The 17,177-nt window shown below is 40.1% G+C and overlaps 1 protein-coding gene across 1 annotated transcript in view; it reads right to left on the bottom strand.

The window, feature by feature from the left end:
• Positions 1-485: 485 nt before the first annotated feature.
• Positions 486-17,177, bottom strand: part of LOC140950392 (BOS complex subunit NOMO3-like) — a 30,644-nt gene continuing 13,952 nt past the window's right edge. Inside the window, exons 18-38 of the mRNA XM_073399608.1 lie at positions 16,959-17,032; positions 16,265-16,316; positions 14,843-14,979; positions 14,471-14,555; positions 13,772-13,835; positions 13,185-13,283; positions 11,789-11,929; positions 11,325-11,404; positions 10,878-11,040; positions 10,350-10,386; positions 9,602-9,691; positions 8,863-8,976; positions 8,697-8,759; positions 7,607-7,671; positions 6,499-6,556; positions 6,321-6,404; positions 5,022-5,108; positions 4,205-4,315; positions 3,356-3,577; positions 1,629-1,721; positions 486-1,188 (exon numbers count right to left, since the gene is read on the bottom strand). Coding sequence (XP_073255709.1) covers positions 1,066-1,188; positions 1,629-1,721; positions 3,356-3,577; positions 4,205-4,315; positions 5,022-5,108; positions 6,321-6,404; positions 6,499-6,556; positions 7,607-7,671; positions 8,697-8,759; positions 8,863-8,976; positions 9,602-9,691; positions 10,350-10,386; positions 10,878-11,040; positions 11,325-11,404; positions 11,789-11,929; positions 13,185-13,283; positions 13,772-13,835; positions 14,471-14,555; positions 14,843-14,979; positions 16,265-16,316; positions 16,959-17,032 — 2,042 coding nt within the window. The 3' untranslated portion in view covers positions 486-1,065. The remainder of the gene's footprint in view (positions 1,189-1,628; positions 1,722-3,355; positions 3,578-4,204; positions 4,316-5,021; positions 5,109-6,320; positions 6,405-6,498; positions 6,557-7,606; positions 7,672-8,696; positions 8,760-8,862; positions 8,977-9,601; positions 9,692-10,349; positions 10,387-10,877; positions 11,041-11,324; positions 11,405-11,788; positions 11,930-13,184; positions 13,284-13,771; positions 13,836-14,470; positions 14,556-14,842; positions 14,980-16,264; positions 16,317-16,958; positions 17,033-17,177) is intronic.

The raw sequence follows: 17,177 nt of genomic DNA, 5'->3' as shown, positions 1-17,177 counted from the left end.
TTTGGCGTTACAACGAACTGATTATTGTGATTTTTCTAACCTCGAGACCAGTTCTGTTCCCAACATACAGTGTCAAACCGCAAGATAGAGTTCAAAGTGTCCAGAAAAGAAGCGAGTAATTGACACTCAATTGCTCAGGGTTCGAAAGCGAGTCAAATACATCCGGATGACACGACCGGGATCGCGAGAAAGAGGAGGCGAAATTTCTTTTCAGCATCCAACGAAGAAGAGAACCAGCAGTTTCTACAGTTTTTGCTGAAAGGTAGTTATTAGCGCTAGTTAAGAGAGCAGGTCGAAGAGCCCAAATTGTACGTCTGCTATTGTCGACCGCCATCTTTTCTTCACTCTCTATTTGGTGCTGTTTATTATGCTGTACAAGGTGGTCCTACTTTTCCGCCTATTTGTGAAGTCACAAAGTGTGACCACTCAAACCAAAGCCACCATGGAGTAGTTTACTAAGGTACTCTTTATTATGCTGTACAAGTTGGTTCTAACTGTTAAGTCTTTGGACAAAATTTGAAAGTGTGACCATTCAGATGAACGCTACTAAGAACGTGGGGGAATACTTTCCTGCAATGATGTTTATTACCCTGTACGAGCATGACCTAACTTTTAAGTAATCAGCTCTTATAATGTCTTCTTCACAAGTTGTCGAAAAGTAAGCCACTAACACCATGACAATCCTCGCCTCGTGCACAGACTTCCTTTTGCTTCGTCACTCAGTCCTCTCTGATTGTGTGACGAGCCAAAGGAAAGTCTGTGCACGAGGCTATAACAGTCGTACTCACGACTGCACTCAACCACGTGATCGTAAGCAACATCTTTCTAACATGATTACTGGATTTAAAAAGATTAACAATCTTAAGCTCGTGTATAAATTTAAAAAATGTTAGGCCATTTAGTTGCTGGCTTAGTACCTGTTTTCTAACAGTACACAGAACAGAATTTAGAGCTGTCTGTGCTTATGTTTTTCAAATTAGCTTTTAAATAAGGAACCTAGGAGTTAAAGACAATGATTTCCAAATTAATTTTTAAAATTCCTAATCCCTAGAGTTTTCTAGTTTGCTATCTCCTTCGTGTTGGTTGAGATTTCTTCTTGTTTCTTAGAGAGTCCTCAAGTTGAGCTTGCATTTGATCAGTAGAAACTCCTTGTATCATTTGGGGCACTTGCTGAAGAACAGGAATAACCTGGAATAAAAATGATACAATCACGTGATATGCGGTATTACAGATATCAAATTATACTCAGGATATCTACCGATGTTTGACCTCCAATTTGGTACCAAGTTTTGATAAAATTATCGATTCATAAACGTAATAAGTTGAATTGCTTTACGTGTTCTTGTCTCGGGGGTAGGGGGATGGGGAAATAAAAAACACAACTGTTCAGTGTGCAGTGTTCTAGCGTAAAATCAGTTATAAAAACATGGCGCCTGGCTGCGCGGTCTGCGAACTTTTGTGGATGTCTCGAAATCTAAAACAGATGTGTTTGAATCGGCGATAGACCCCAAAATGAGAAAAAAATAAAATAAAATAATCATAAAAAAAAGGAAAAAAGGGAAATCTTTGGCAGTGTGACCGGGGTATGGTAAAAAATAGAATCGGAGCATACGTCAATAATGTCATACCTTATTATGATTCACCACTAGTAAAATGAGAACGACAAGCAGGGGTAAGGTGAGGAAAGATCCTTGGGAGGGTTCCGGTTCAGCTTTACGTGGCTGAGGAAAAAAAAAGGATCAATTTTAGAAACATTTTTTAATTCCCAAAAGGCTCAAAACCTAACTTGAGCATACCACTGGAAACAGTAAGGGTAAAGCATCTGTTTGATGCTAGGACATTACAACGGGTTATAAATGCCTTAGTGTTTAGCAAGTTATACTACTGTTCTCCGGTGTGGTCTAATACTTCAAAGAAAAATATCTCGAAGCTGCAGAAAGTTCAGAATTTTGCTTGTAGAATTATCACTGGAAAGCGGAAATTTGATCATATAACACCGGCATTAAGAGAGCTAAGGTGGCTCCCCGTGACCAGTTTTCTTAAATATACACTTGGAGTTTTAGCATTTAAATGTGTTAAGGGGTTAGCCCCTAGCTACCTTTGTCATAGATTTAAGACACGTGATTGCGTTCATGACCTTAATACTAGATATAAGAATAACTTGAATATCCCAGCTTATAAGTCAGCTTTTGGGCAACACACATTTTTATACCGTGCAACGAGTTTCTGGAATTCTCTTCCAAGTGAAATAAGAGGATGTGATAATTTGCCAATCTTCAAGAGACATTTAAAGGAATTTCTCAGTAGTTTTTAATAGTAATGTGATATATTTTAGCATCTATTAGAATTTTAGATTTTTAATTTTAATGTATTTAGTACTGATTGTAATTAGTTTTTAAAACCCATTTAGTGGAAAACTAATAAACACATTCACATTCATTAACAGTCGTCGAAGAGAACACTATCAATAAAGGCAAGCTGCCTACGTGTACCCCAAATTCCAATGTACCATTTTAACAAATACCACTTGAACAAGTACGTCCAAGAAAGGCCGAACTCGCACAGTTAACCGCAGCAGGATTAGCTCAGTCGGTAGATCGTTTGACCGCAGAGCATGAGGTTGCGGGCTCGATTCCCGGGATCGAACCAAAACTAACGGTCTTGAAATAGCTGAGAAATGAAGGTACTCCCTTTGCACTGCAAGTGGCTAGACCTTCGCATGGCTTGAAGGACCACGTAAAATGGCGGTCCAGTCTCCAACTGGAGAAGGAAAAACAGGGCGCTCTCCATTCAACCCAAAATTCCGGAAATTTCGGTTGGTACATCAAATAGAACGGATCATTTCGGTTTGGTCCGACCGGAATATTCGAGACCAGCTTTGAGGGCGGTCCACTTTGACTGGTCTGGTTATCTCGGTCGGTAGGACCAAAATGTCCCTTTCCATTTGACAAAATTGTTGTTCCCAGTTTCGCTCATTTTGCTCTATCCTACTTACAACAAAAATAACCAAAAACGCGGTGGCTTGGGTCGCGTCTGTGCAACCGGAATGTACAGCTCCATTGGGCACGTGGAATTTCCGAAATTTCAAACCGTAATTTTTGTTGAATGGAAAGCGCCCACAGTGTCTCTTAATACAACTTTCTTGCTAAATACATTGACACTCAATGAAGTGCATTTTTTCAAGAGTACTGGCATTTTTAGAAGGGATCATTATACACTTTTAGGAAACTGCCCACCTACCCTTCCCCTAAGCCAGCATTTTTCCCTGAGTGAGAAGTATGTGTTAATGTTGGCTTAGGAGAGGGGTAGGTGGGCATTTCCCCAAAAACGTATAATGACCAGTGAACTATCTTACCTGGGGCTCGAAGTTAAACGGAACATGGGCGCGGACTCCTGTAGCAGTGACAGTGGACTCGGGCCGAGTGTACTGGTAGTTCACGGTTGACAGAGACGAAACCAAGCGAACAATGTAAACCATGCCGTCATTTGGGATAGGGGGGAACTGGAAATAACTGGACACACCCACGGGTGTGGTGAACATCGGGGTGTCCGGGTTGTTTTCTGGGGAAAGAGTAACCTAAGGAAAACAAATATGTAGTCTAGTACCGCCATACGGGACTTTCCTCTGTCCTTTGTTGCCCGCAATAGTGGGAGTTCATTAGGAAGTCTGTTTGTTTTTTATCTCCGCTTGCTTTAGCTAATTCTATGTTATCAATGTCAGGGGTAGTCACTAAAATTTTGTCCAAAATTAATAAAAAAAACTCGTCGTTGGAGGCTGTCAATTCGTCTTCATATGGATGACGTGTATAACTGACAGGTTATTATCTAGTGTTACCTCTATTGAAGGGACAGGGGGAAAAGTCACCTTTTCTGGCTCTAGACCACAAAAAGAGTCAATAAGTTTGAGTGTTCACCAGTAACAATGACGACGGCACAACATGAACTAGATGTACTGCAGTTGTGGGAATTTAACACATAATACCGCAGAGATAAGTTAATCATGATTTTTTATACTTTGTCTACCTGCTTGGAAAAACGACTGCAGCAGATTCCGAGGTAGAATAAAAGAAAAATATTTTTAATGTTGGTTAAGTGTTAATAAACCCCAGCCCATCCTCCATTCTGGGGACACTTCCCTTGATTCCGAGGGTGCCCTCTCAATAGAGGTTTCACTGTACAAGGAAATCAGGATTTAGCAACTTACCTTTAGTGTTGAAAGAAATTGCCTGTCAGTAAAAACATTTCCCGTAATCTCAAATTGATTGACGTGACGAAAGGCGATCATGTTTACATTTCTCAGGTCGGACCCAGACACCTGCCCCAAAAAATTGAAGTTTCACGCATTAGTTAGCCTGAATACACAACCGACATTTCACGACGCCACAACTGGTTTCCACGCGAAATGACGTCTGAGAAACGAGCGAAGAAATTCCATACTGAAGACGTGTCACTACCCAGATCTGACTAGAGCTCCTAATTGGTCGTGCCGCGTGGGAAATTTGCTTCAACAAATCAAAAGCACCAGCAAGATCTGGATAGTGATACGTCATCAGTATGGAATTTCTGCGCTCGTTTCTCAAACGTCATTTCGCGGGGAAACCAGTGCCGGGTGGCTCGCGTTTTGTTTTCTCACGCTACGCATTAGTTAGAAAAGCAGAAGCATGATCAATTACCCGATTTAAGGGCCCGTTCGATTGACCGTATTTCAGAATAAGAATGCATGGAAAAAAACACTAAAAAGCACTCGCTTCGGCTTTTTTTTGGCAAGAAAAAAGCTAAAAGACTCATGGAAATGTACAAAAAATTGCCGGGCGAAGAGATTTGTCTAAAATAATCGAACGCACCCTATAAAAGCAAAGTAACAAGTGTGTCATTCAATTCTTTTGATCAATGAATAGCGTAGTTCAAGTAGTTTATAACGGCTGTACAAGGGTACTATTAAACTGTGACCTTGGAAATGAAAGGTACTGAACAGTACTTAAGCGTGATACTTATCGGTATGCCGTACAAACAGCCATTACCTGTATGTCGATAAACGACGGCGAGGCTCTTTCAATGTGTGGATTACTATCCCCAGTCTTCACTCGGACTCTATAGATGCAGCCAGGCTGAAAAAAATAAGATAGGGACATTTAAGACCAGGTTTCGTGTTAACGACTGAAACTGGCTCTTGGTGCGAGAAAATAAATCTCTGTCTTTTTACCTTAAATTTTGAGAAGTAACTTGGCCGTCACGTGATAACAAGATCCCCATAATGGAGGTTTATTAGGCTGCCGCCTGAGCGATGGAGAGGTTTAAAATTTTGGGAAATATAGATTATAATTACACTTTTTTCCAGCTTTAGGGTATAGCTACTCAAATCCCGTGGAATGGAATAGAGATAAATTATTTATACTGTCATTTGAAGTTGTACGATCGTCTAGGTTAAATTAGTCTTGAGCATTCATGAGTAGTGACAAGAGAGAATATAAAATATAAACTAAAATATAAACTCCACGCAACCATGGTGTTTTCGCTGCAAGTCTGTTTGCAAGATATTAGTTTAAGAAATACGCTTCGCTCTTAAGACGGGGATGTATAGTAACTTATACCACTATAGATAAAAATAGGCAAGTTAGCCTTTTGAAACAAGGAAACGATTGGCACTATTTTTAACTGGGGTATTTCCACAGCGCACCAACTCCCCAATCCCTCTGCCCCCAAATATAGCATGACAGTATAAGGACCTGAAAATACTTTATTTAATCGTACTTAATTTATGGATTTGTTGAGAGCTCCCACCCAGGTATAATACTATTCTATGATCATTCTGTAACCAGTCTGAGAAAAACAATGCTAATAATAATAATAATAATAATAATAATAACAACAACAACAACAACAACAACAATAATAATAATAACAATAATAATAATAACAATAATAATAATAAAAAGCTGGCAGGCCACTTGGAGCAACTAGGAATTAAAAACCGAACAAGAACGATGCAAAAGTCGGCACTCCTCGGATCGGCACATATCCTCAGAAAGGTGCTGGAAGTCTGAGGTCTCGGGATGAGACTTGACTGGATATTTGTCCCCAGGGAAAATCCCTGTGCTAAATTTTACATAATTATAATAATAATAATAATAATAATAATAATAATAATAATAATAATAATAATAATAATAATAATAACAATAATAAAACCATTTCAGTTAATTGTTGAAGTAAACACTCGGTCTTCCTTTCAGGAAGAGGCGAGTAAGGGAAGGTGCTTAGCTGAATTGCGCTAGCAGACTATTAAAAAAAAAAAGTTCAATCATTTTGACTGTACTGACCTGAAGGCCTCGTAACCGATATTGTCCCTCGTCGTCTGACACTGTTTCTTCTTGAAAGGATTCGCAGCTTTCCAGTCCAATGGCCTGGTTAATACAAGAAAACAAAACGCAAAAAATTGCTCAAAAGAACAAAAAGTCTTTTTTTTTTACTGACGAAATTAATAAAACATCAACAAACCTCGACAGCTATGCCTTTTTCTGGTTCGCCGTTTAGCGATGACACAAAACCAAAGCAGCTAAGAGGAGAAAAGACAGTCACGATGTTAGTATAAAAAGTAATTTCACATCCTGAAGGATCATAGACCGCAGCATGGCTGAACTGCACAGCGTAAGGTCACGGGTTCGATGTCCAAGACCGGTACAACACTCACAAAAACGGTGCAAATTGCTAGGCCTTTGCGTGGTTCGGATGGCCACGTAAAAATGGCGGTCCCGTTTCTGGTGGACACAAAATCAGTGTCCTCTTAGTACTTTTGTGCTAATATCACTAACACTTAAATAAAGTAGAGGTTCTTCACCAACATTTGGCGCAAATGCTTGAATTACTTTAAAGGGGGGGGGGGGGGGGGGGGTATTAAAGCTGGACGATAATTCCATAAACGATAGTCTTTATTAATTCAAAAGATAAAAACTATATATCCGATGTTACAAAACTTTCAATTTTGAACTAAGTTACATTGTAACAATTACAGAGCTACATTATATTTTTTTGAAAAATTCGAAACGTTATTAACTCATTTACAAAATATAAATTACAAAGCTACCATCTTGGACAGAATAAAATGAGACAGCAAACCCTCATCTCCCCCAAACAAAGATGAAGCCGCGCAAAAGCCAAAAAGGGCAAATTTCCCATCGTTGATTTTGAGGAGAGGTTGGGGGTGGAGAGGGGGGAAGGGGGGGGTGTATAAATTTGTCATCTATTTTGTCCAAGACTGTAGGTCATATTTAAGGATTAGGTGATTAAAATAGTAGTTCTTTACTCGATCCGTGTTACTCACACTTGTACGCCCCTTCTCCCGCCCCCTATAACCCCTCCACACCTACCATCTATTCCAGCAGCTATATGACTCGTGACTGGGAGTTAGAGTATAATAAACGTACCTTGTCCTCCCATCTACTTCACTCCCTTCCACTCCAACTCCTTATTAGTGCTAACTTTCAGAAATAAATCATGAAGCTTGTTGAAGCGGTACAGGGTGAGTATGGGTGTGGCTATTTGTGTGCTCGAAACAGCTCAACAGCCCGATTTTCTTTCACAATTATTTCGTATCCCAATAGCTTACCTAAAGGCGACGCGTTTTCCTTTCACTTGCAGCTGGACGGTGGAACCTTCACCCACATCAATCACCTAACAGAAGAGTACAACCAAACATAAGAAAGGCCTACATGTTTAATGTTTCTTAAAATTGGCCGGTCAATAAAATTCATACTTGACTCCGGGGCAGAGGGGAATAAGACAAAAGAAATGAATTATTCATCCATGAATCTCAATGCGGTTCCCTTGATACTCAATCAGTATTCAGCAAACCCGAGACGCTCCTTCCACTTTAAAGCACTTAGTCTCGGCAGTCTAGTCGATTGTTTTAGCTACGTCAAGTCAATAACTCGCCTTCATTCGCCGTAGAGCGTAATGTTCAGAGCAAACAAATTACTTCTATATACAAAATCACACCTTCAGTTCATAACAAACAGTTACGTTTCCCACACCCAATTACGAGTAACAAATAAGAGGGAGGCATATTGAAAAATCATAGGCTAAACAGTTTTGATAATTCTTTCTGAAAAATAACCCCCATACAATTGCAACCCTTCTTCAATGTTTCCCATCCGTGCAATTATCTGTATTTGCTGTGTCATTTAAATGTTCTTTCACTGTTTTAAGCTTATATTTTAATATTTTTGGCCCTTTGCAGCCAGTAATTAATGACTGAATGTGGCTTAATTGGTCGACACAGCTCCAGGTATTTCTTTAAGCATTATTGGAGAGATTAAGATTCACATTTACGCCACACAGCAAACGTGAATTTGTACCACGTGACCACGTTTTTCCCTTAATTGTCGTTAACTGCTTATTACTTCTACTCAAAAATAAGTAGTTTCACGTCAGTTTCATGCATAAGAATTGTTCTGGACAGTTTTGATCTGCTTATTTTCTATTTTGAGAAATTCTCAACTTGAAACTGACGTTTGCCGTTTGCCGTAAACGCGACTCTTAATCTCTCTATTCTTTTCTACAGTTTCATTCCCAGTTCAAGTTATAGCCCCAACTTTTAAATCCGTTTCGTTACCATTCAAACAAAAACTCCTTGGCAGACCTTTTGCAAAAAATGTTATTTTTATGAATATTGTACACCGGCAAAAGAGTAAACAAACCTGTGAAGCAGGCGAGAAGACATACTCTTTCAGCATCGGTCGGAAAAAATACTGGCCAGGACCCTAGAAAGACAACACATGATGCACAAAATTTAAGAACGTTTCGGAAACTGAAAGAACCATTCCAGCGCAGCAGTTTGAGCAAGATACAGCGTGACAAACCCACCAAGTTAGCAAAAACCATGGTGCCATTTTCCAATGAAAAATTGTTACTTCGGAACTGACTGGCACTTAGAGACAATAGGACTGCTGGTAAGGGCTGATCATTCTCATCTGTAACCTGTGGTGGATAAAGTGAAGAAAGAGTACAATTGAAAAAGTACCCGAACGTTGTCCGATTAACTAAAAACCGTAAATATGAACTCTATTAAGCGGTCTTTCTCTGAGAGCAACCAGTATCCAATTAAATGTTACTTAATCACATGTTAAGGTCATCAGAATAAAGGAATTATTCAACAACTAAAAAATGGTCTTGATCTTAAATAGAACCGTGATTTGCATTTCTGAGTTGTCATCTTTGTCTGCTTTGCGAGCGTAATTTTTGTTCAGGAAACACTTTGCCTTGTCAAACCAAAAATAAAAATAAAAAATAAAGATAAAAAACAAAAAACAAAACAAACAAACAAACAATCGTCGACATAATTGTGTCGCGGTCAAATAGGATTTATTTCGAAAAAAAAGCAATGTTTTTACCCCAAACAAAGCAAGCTTGTTTGAACTGTGGCACAATATTGTACATGAGGAGTGGGAAAAAGGAACGCTTCAGTGCTATTTTTTTCCCTTGAAGTAGATGGTGTTGTTCATAAAGCGTAAGAAATGTCGTTGTCGACAAATTCTCAACTAATCATGTCGCAGATTGTAGCTTCTTTAGCGTCGCGTGCTCTAGCATTTGGTCCTCTTCTTACCTGTATGTCAATTCTTCCCAGTTTTAAAGCTTGAAAATCTCCCTTTTTCTCGGTCAGAGGACTGAGAGCATAGCCTGCTTTACTTGCGGTCTAAAAAATCGAAACATTGTGTCTTCTTTGTCACAGATATAAGTAACTCGATTATAAATAAGTAAATAAATAAAGAAAAATGAGAGTTCTCCCAACAGTCGAACCTGTCGTCTTCTGGTTACTGGACCAGATATCATACCATTGAGCTACGGGAGATACGTGGAAGCCTCTTTTTTCTTCTACTTGAGCTTTTTATAAAGATTCCAAACAGGATGCAAGTCTTGTATCAGAGCTATCTAGCTATTTCCCACGATAGTCAGAAAATGAATCATCTACGAAACTAAGCCAAAAGCACTCACATTCTACAAATGATCTTGTTGCACAAATTCAAATTTTACGTGTCAGTACTCTTATTGATGATAAAAAAAAAAAGTTCGCCAAAAAGCACGCGAGAAATAACTCAGGTATTGTAAAAATTCGAATTTACCACGTCAATTTATTAACAACGACAACAACACAAAAACATAAGACAGCTAGCATTTTGAGCGCGACTACTTTGTAAGGTCCAATCGTTGAAACGGCAATAAAAGTAGTTTACTTCAGCCAAACGCTTCTACTTAGTTCATGTCCATCCTACTGGGGTGGTCAATAAAAGCAAGGTGTTCACAAGGCGACAATTGACTGTACTTTTACATTAAAGCGATAACTATTCCGTTACCAAAGAATATTCAATGCCACCATGAAGGGGACCCACTCTGCGAAAAAATAAAATAAAATAAAATAAAATAAATAATAATGTAAGGAAAACACTACGGAGACATAGTATGAAACATTTGGCTCTAATTTTTGACTACACAGATGAAACCCTTATTAAGTGTGATCATACAACTGATGGTGCTTTATCCTAAAATCCTTTAGCGTGACTGTTCAAATGAAAGCGACTTAAAACTACTTTATTGTGGTTCTGTTTATTATGCTGTGCAAGATAGCACTAACTTTTGAGTCTGTGGGTGAAATACTTAAGTGTGACCAATCAGATGAAAGCTACTGAGCAGTACTTTCCGGTGGTACTGTATATGACGCTAAAATACGCAGTTTGTTCTTGAATTTACGGATAAAAACTTTGAGCATTGAATTGAAAGAAAAACTTTCGAGGTTTTTCAGCTTATCACTCAATTATTGGTGATTTCCGTGTGAAAATTATATCGATTTTTTGTTTACTAAACACATAAAATGAAGCACTAACCTATATTTTCCTTTATTATCCGTTTGAACTTTTATGTTCGGCATAGCTCTATCGCCTGCTGATGAAATAACAATTTCAACACCGCTCAGGGGTGGGGTGACTTGTCCTTCAATAAACACTCCCTGACGTCCTTCAAACTCGGCCCATGCCGCTGGACAATCATCTAAGGACAACAAAAACAGACATAAGAAAACATCATCTTATAACTTTGGCTTCCTGTGCAAATACTTTTTATATCTTATTGTCGAGTACTGAACGGGGAGCGCTGTGCACCTAAGCGTATATCTTCAAACATTTTCTCTAAACTGAACGAAGGCTCTAATCACAAAGAGAAGCCCATGTATACGCTATGGCAGCATCTTGTTTTGTTAATCTGCTCTCCTTACGGCGCCAATCCCACCCTTACTAAGCGGTATCTGCCCATGAACACAAGAGTTCAACACTTACCGGAAACGGTTACAACTCTACTTGGAGGATAAAACAAAAGCTCAGACGAGGTAGGATTGACTTCAAATTCCTCACCACGCCTAAAATAAAAATACGAATCACTTAGTTTTTTTTAACATGGCTAGCGTAATATATACATGCACGTCGTCCCTGTTAGAGCACTCATCAGGGTCTTTTTAGACCACTAAGCACGTAAACGAACCTCTTAGCTCGATGTTTAACGAGCTAAGCCGTTTAAAAGGCCTCCGAGGAGTCCCTTGGTAAGGACGAAGACATACGTCGCCCTAACTATTTAATTATGAGTTGTGTCCTCCTTCCCCATTCTCCTTTTTTTAAATAAAACGTTTTTACATCACACTTGTACCCATAACTAATGAAGCGTTGTGGTCAATCAAAGAACACATCATAAACCATAAACAATTAATGAGATCAATAAAATTTTAATAATGAAATGGAATAACTACCTTCCCCAGTGTGAAAAGTTGTAGAGCAGCTCCTGTTTCACATCTTTCTGTTTCCTTTTGCTTGGATCTCCTCCTTGTTCCTGTTTCTGTGTTTCCAATTTTAATGGTCCAATAGTTGTCACTTCCTTAGACTTTAGGGACCTGTTGATAACAAAGCATTCACGTTATAAGGCACATTAATCATTTTCAATCACTGAATAGAAAATTTTACGTGACGTCACTTGCAATATTAGGGACCTTGCGGAGCTACAAGTGCAACGAAAACGAAGACGCCAAAAAAGCAGTAGGTTTGATATCAGGTCAAAAAATCTGCACGAGCATCACGCTTTTCTACCAATTTCTTTGCCGTTCCTGCACCAGTATGGCGTAAAACGACCAAATTTTAAGTTCTCTTTAGAACGTGACGGGCAAGGCGAACAATTCTACTGTATCTCTCTGAGCTCGGGCGCAGTCTTCTCCCTTCACCTCAAACCTAATTTCCTAACTTTTTAAAAAAGGACTGAACGAGTTGGAATAAGCGACACGAATAAGGACACGAGTCAGTAGTTTGGTGAGGTTTTGACTAGCATCTTCGTTGTCAGTTCGACAGGGTCTTATTGGTGTAGCACGTGAGATTGCGTCGGTGTTGGGACTGTATGTCCCTTAGCTTAGTTGGAAGAGTGCTGGTCTGCTGATCGGGAAGCCGTGGGCTCAAACCCCGCCTGGACCATCAACTCAGTTCAGATGATCGCGTCATTGGGCGGTGACGTTAAGACGTTGGTCTTGTCTCCTTCATCCATACATATCAGTTGGAAGGAGACGTTATAGAAACGTGTGATATTGTTCAAAAAGAGTAGGGGAGTATCTGCCGTTACTGGTCGGGGTGGGTGAGCTGATATCAAACATGGACTAAAGCAGCAGCATAGTGCGCCTTTACATGCTGACGTCCGATGTCACCTCTCTGGTTCCTCTGCAATTCAGCCATTGGCGGCAAGTGAGGAAAGTTGTCACCCCCGTTATTATGATTATGATTATGATGATATGGCAGCCATATTGGTGTTCCAAAACAATGAAAAGGCGGCCATGTTGGTGTTCTAAACCAGTTCTGTGCGAGCTGAACCTCCTTCATATGTAAAAACTTTCTTTGGTTCCAATAAATTTGTACAGCTGCGGGTCACTCAATCTCACGTTATTCAAACCTCTGAAAATTACTTTTGCTAAGGATTTAGCTGCAACTTCGTTCCCAGGGTCATCTTCTACTCGTCCTCCGGAGCGAGAGAGGGGACGGGGGAAGAGTAGGTGAGGACCATGGGAACGAGGTTGATATAGCTGGTGTCCGTATTATTGGGGTGTGCGGAACATCCAGCGAAAATTGCTAGGTGAGAGTTGACTGAATATATGTAAATTTAAATCTGACCTGATGTTAACTGTGATGTCGTTTGTTTCAGTCAGGGTCTTGATAACTCCAGACAGCAAATGTTTTACAGCAGTCAGTGTAAGAACTGATGGGGCCGAGCTAAAAAAGAGAAAATTGGTTAACCAAAATCGTTTACAGGTAGTGGTACCGATAATTGATACGGGATAAAGGAAAGTAACAGTGGAGATCACAATTTTTCTTTTTTTCCCTTTTTTCGTTTATCGCATCCTGAAACAGCCAACTTCCGTGAAAAAGGCAATATTTTGAAGACGGGCACTTAGAGGTTAGCATGTCTTGACCTAGGAAATATTTTGAATGAATAATAATTATCGGATTTGACTTTTGTTACGTAGCCTCGCCCAATAACTGCTACGTATCCACTTCTGTCCCAAAAGGGTAATGAATCACACGAAAATTATACTTAACTTTAACTTATTAAACCCTCTTTCAAGGTGAATAGAGAAACTATCACACCTATCCACAAAGATGAGTTGTCTAAATGGCCGTGCAAAAAAAGCAAGATCTACGAGTTGTAGATAAATACTTCTTGATCAAACTGGTGATATGAACGAGAAAGCAAGACTTACGTGTTGTAGATAAATACTTCTTGATCAAACTGGTGACATGAACGAGGGATGAGATTGTATACACCTACCAATCACGGTCAGAAAACAAATCAAACTATTATTTTTTTTTTTTTTTGCATTTATCATCAGAGCACTGAAAAAATGAGATTGTGGTACCCGGGACGGAGGTAGGGTGGAGGGGGAAGGGAGGGGGGGAGGGGGGTAACAAGGTGTGTGACTTATGTGAGGTCACCTGTCAAGCTTGTCGGAAGAATTCGCCTGGAACTTGCGCTACAGTGCGCTCGGCTCCAAGCCTCTTTCATTCACCCACGAATTGGCCCATGGACGAGGCCAACCCCCTGTTTTTCAAGCCTGAATAGGGCAATGGACAAAATACATAGGCAAAATAAAGACGGGCGCCTCCTTCCCCTTTTGACCCTGGCAGGATTAGTTCGGCCTGCAGAGCGGGAGGTCCCGGCTTCGATTCTCGCGACCGGACCAACCATCAGGTTCTTAAATTAACTGAGAATTGAAGGTACTGCCCGTCCCTCGCACGCCCTTGCGAGCTAAAATCAACATTGACATAAAGGAAGTCCTCTTTTGCCGGAGAGTAGAAGAGGTAAGTCGTTGAGGGATGTGTTACTAGATGTGGCCATCTCACGTTGGCTGAACTTTGATATCAAACCAAAATAGCTTCATAATGATTATGATCGAGTTTACCTGGTTCTTTCAAACAAAATGTATTGGTGCCTTTTTGAAGGTCGAAGAAGTCCTTGTTGTCCTTACCAGATCCCTGCGAGAAGAACTAAGACCGAAACAAAGAAAAGTTATCTTTGCACATCTTCCATTGCACATCTCCGATCTGTTGAGGGTTGGTGTGGAATGTTAAATAATTTAGCAAATTTATGTTTGTTATGCTGCCGCAACTAATTGAGGGAACGTCAGTAGCGGCATTTTTGTGTCCGGGTTCATTTCTTACAATGACTTTATGGGATTTTCAAAAGTACTGTATATCATTCCTGTCTCGCGATGCTTCAAGCATCACATTAAGCTAATCTTTGTAGCCATTTTAAACTATACAGCGTAACATACCAATGTGATGTTGTGTGACAGGATACATTTCAGTATATATCCTGACTGGACGAACTGTAGATCACTGGTATCTGTTTCTGAGACTTGGAGCTCTAGAGTTTCGTTTTGCCAGCACCAGGACTCTTCCAGGACCGTTGCTGCGATAAGAAAAGTGCCGTTGTTAGAATGCCTCTTATCACATAAAAATGTAGAGGGGAAATTCTTCAAACAATTCTTTTTTACTGCAAACATTTGTATATTACAGTGGGAGCACCGATATAACGAACCCCTAAATAACAAGATCCCGCAATTTCGAACACCTCGGTACGGCAAACCCCTTTACAGCAAATAAACCCGCTACAACAAACCCCAAAATAACGAACACCCCAATATAGCGTCGACCCGTATAACTAATGACTTTTTCAGTGCCGTATCGATTCGTTTATATATCGGAGTTGGAACGTTCTTATCAAGAACTAGAAGTCAATGATTATGAAATGCTTTGGTCTGTACGTAGCAGAGTTGATCCTTGAGTTTAATTAAAGGCAACTGGCTGACTAAGCTCAGCATTTAGCGTGGGATCGGGACATTCAGAGTTGGAGACAGAGTGACCTGTAGGACAAATATTCATTTTACGCGAGGTGTTGGGTTGTGATCGACGTAATTACAGGCCATTTCCAATTTCCAGAAACCCTCACTTTCAACATGAGGCCGCGCGCAAACTTTTTCATATGCACACGAATTGTATCATCCTCGGAGACCCAGGGGCAGATAGTGGGGACGAGGGAAAGTCTAAATGGGCGGAAAAATGTGGCGCCAAGAAAAGGCGAAGAAAAGTAAAGAACGGCGAGAAGAGCCCCTCGGGACAATGTCTTACCAGACCAGTTCCAAACGGTCGCCGCCGTTCTGGCTTCTGATTGGTGCCAGAAAACTTGTGTTTATCTGGCACCATCTGGTACCCAGGGGCTCTTCTCGTCGTTCTTTACTTTTCTTCGTTCCATATATATTTTTCCGCCCGTTTAGACTTTCCCTCGCCCCCTTTATCTTCCCCTGGGTCTCCGAGGATGGAATTGTATTTGAATGGGAAAAGAAACCCTTTCAATTTTGATGTCAAAGATTTCGCACCTACCCTCGTTTAAGAAAAGAAACTAGGATATGGTCTTCAAGATGCCACTGAAGTGGTACACGAACAGCAAGGACGACGAAAACCGCAGTGTCACCGCTAAGTAACCCAGTACAACCAACAGATCAGAATGCGTTCTCCTACGTCAAACGCAATAGTGGCCCAATAATACCTTACTTTAAAAGTAAATAAGTTTATCCAGATCTCTGTGGTTGTATTTTGAATGTATGACAAAGACTACACACTAGTTTTCAGTAATGTTGCTTATCAACACATAGTATGGTGTTGGTATAGAGGCCCACAGTGGCTGTAGTTCGTACCTTTATAATGTCCAGGGAAAACATCTTTGAAGACGAAGGAACCACCAGAAACCTAAAAATTTGCGAAAAAAGCATGCAATGGCAATGACGATTATGAGTTATGAGGCAAACGTTCGCAATAAAAAAGGATGTAAAATGGCCTTAGAAAAATTAAGGCTTTTGAAGGTGCGATCCCTTAACCAAACTTTAAGATTTCGGTCCTTTCTAAATGGACAAGTTAAAATTGAAATTCAAAAAGTCCACTTTTGAAAGTGAACAGTTTTTCCGTCTTCTCGGAAATTTAATACTCCATTTATTTTGACTATTCCGATTTCCATTTCAAATTATCCAAAAATTAAGTCCATACCTGAATAGATTGTTTCGGTCTAACTGACTAAAAATTTCAGAAATTTAATTTTTTGAACCAAACTGAAACAACACGATTTAAAAGGGAAGGTAGCCGACTGGTTCAATCATCGCCTTTCAATCATCGCAATTCTTGGATTTTTTTGGAGGGAGGGGGCCGGGGGGGGGGGGGGGGGTGCGTAACCTGAGATCAGGCTCAATTTTCGTTTCGCTTTGTAAATAACATTCCTTAGCGGTAGCCGTTAAAGAGAATGTATGAGAACCGCTAAAACTAGGCCTGACCTCAGGTTAGGGGTGGGGCTCTTGTTTCATCTTTTTGGTAAAACAAATTAGTATTTTAGCTCAATACCTTGGTGTCTAGTTTTGGTAAACTTGGATTAGACACTGATTGAAGTGACACAGAGACACCGGCACACGACCCGCCTAAAACAAGAAAGAAACATGAGAGAGAGAGCGCTAAACCTGTTTTGCATAGTGAACGTGACTTTGTTGCATAAGCCATATAATATTAAATGAATTCTAGATAAAACGGTACAAACGTAAAGAATGACGAATTTGGAGACAACGG

This window comes from Porites lutea, chromosome 10, assembly GCF_958299795.1.
Source record: "Porites lutea chromosome 10, jaPorLute2.1, whole genome shotgun sequence".
NCBI lineage: Eukaryota > Metazoa > Cnidaria > Anthozoa > Scleractinia > Poritidae > Porites > Porites lutea.
The sequence above is the reverse complement of the archived record's forward strand: the minus strand, read 5'-3'. Positions and strand labels throughout refer to the sequence as shown.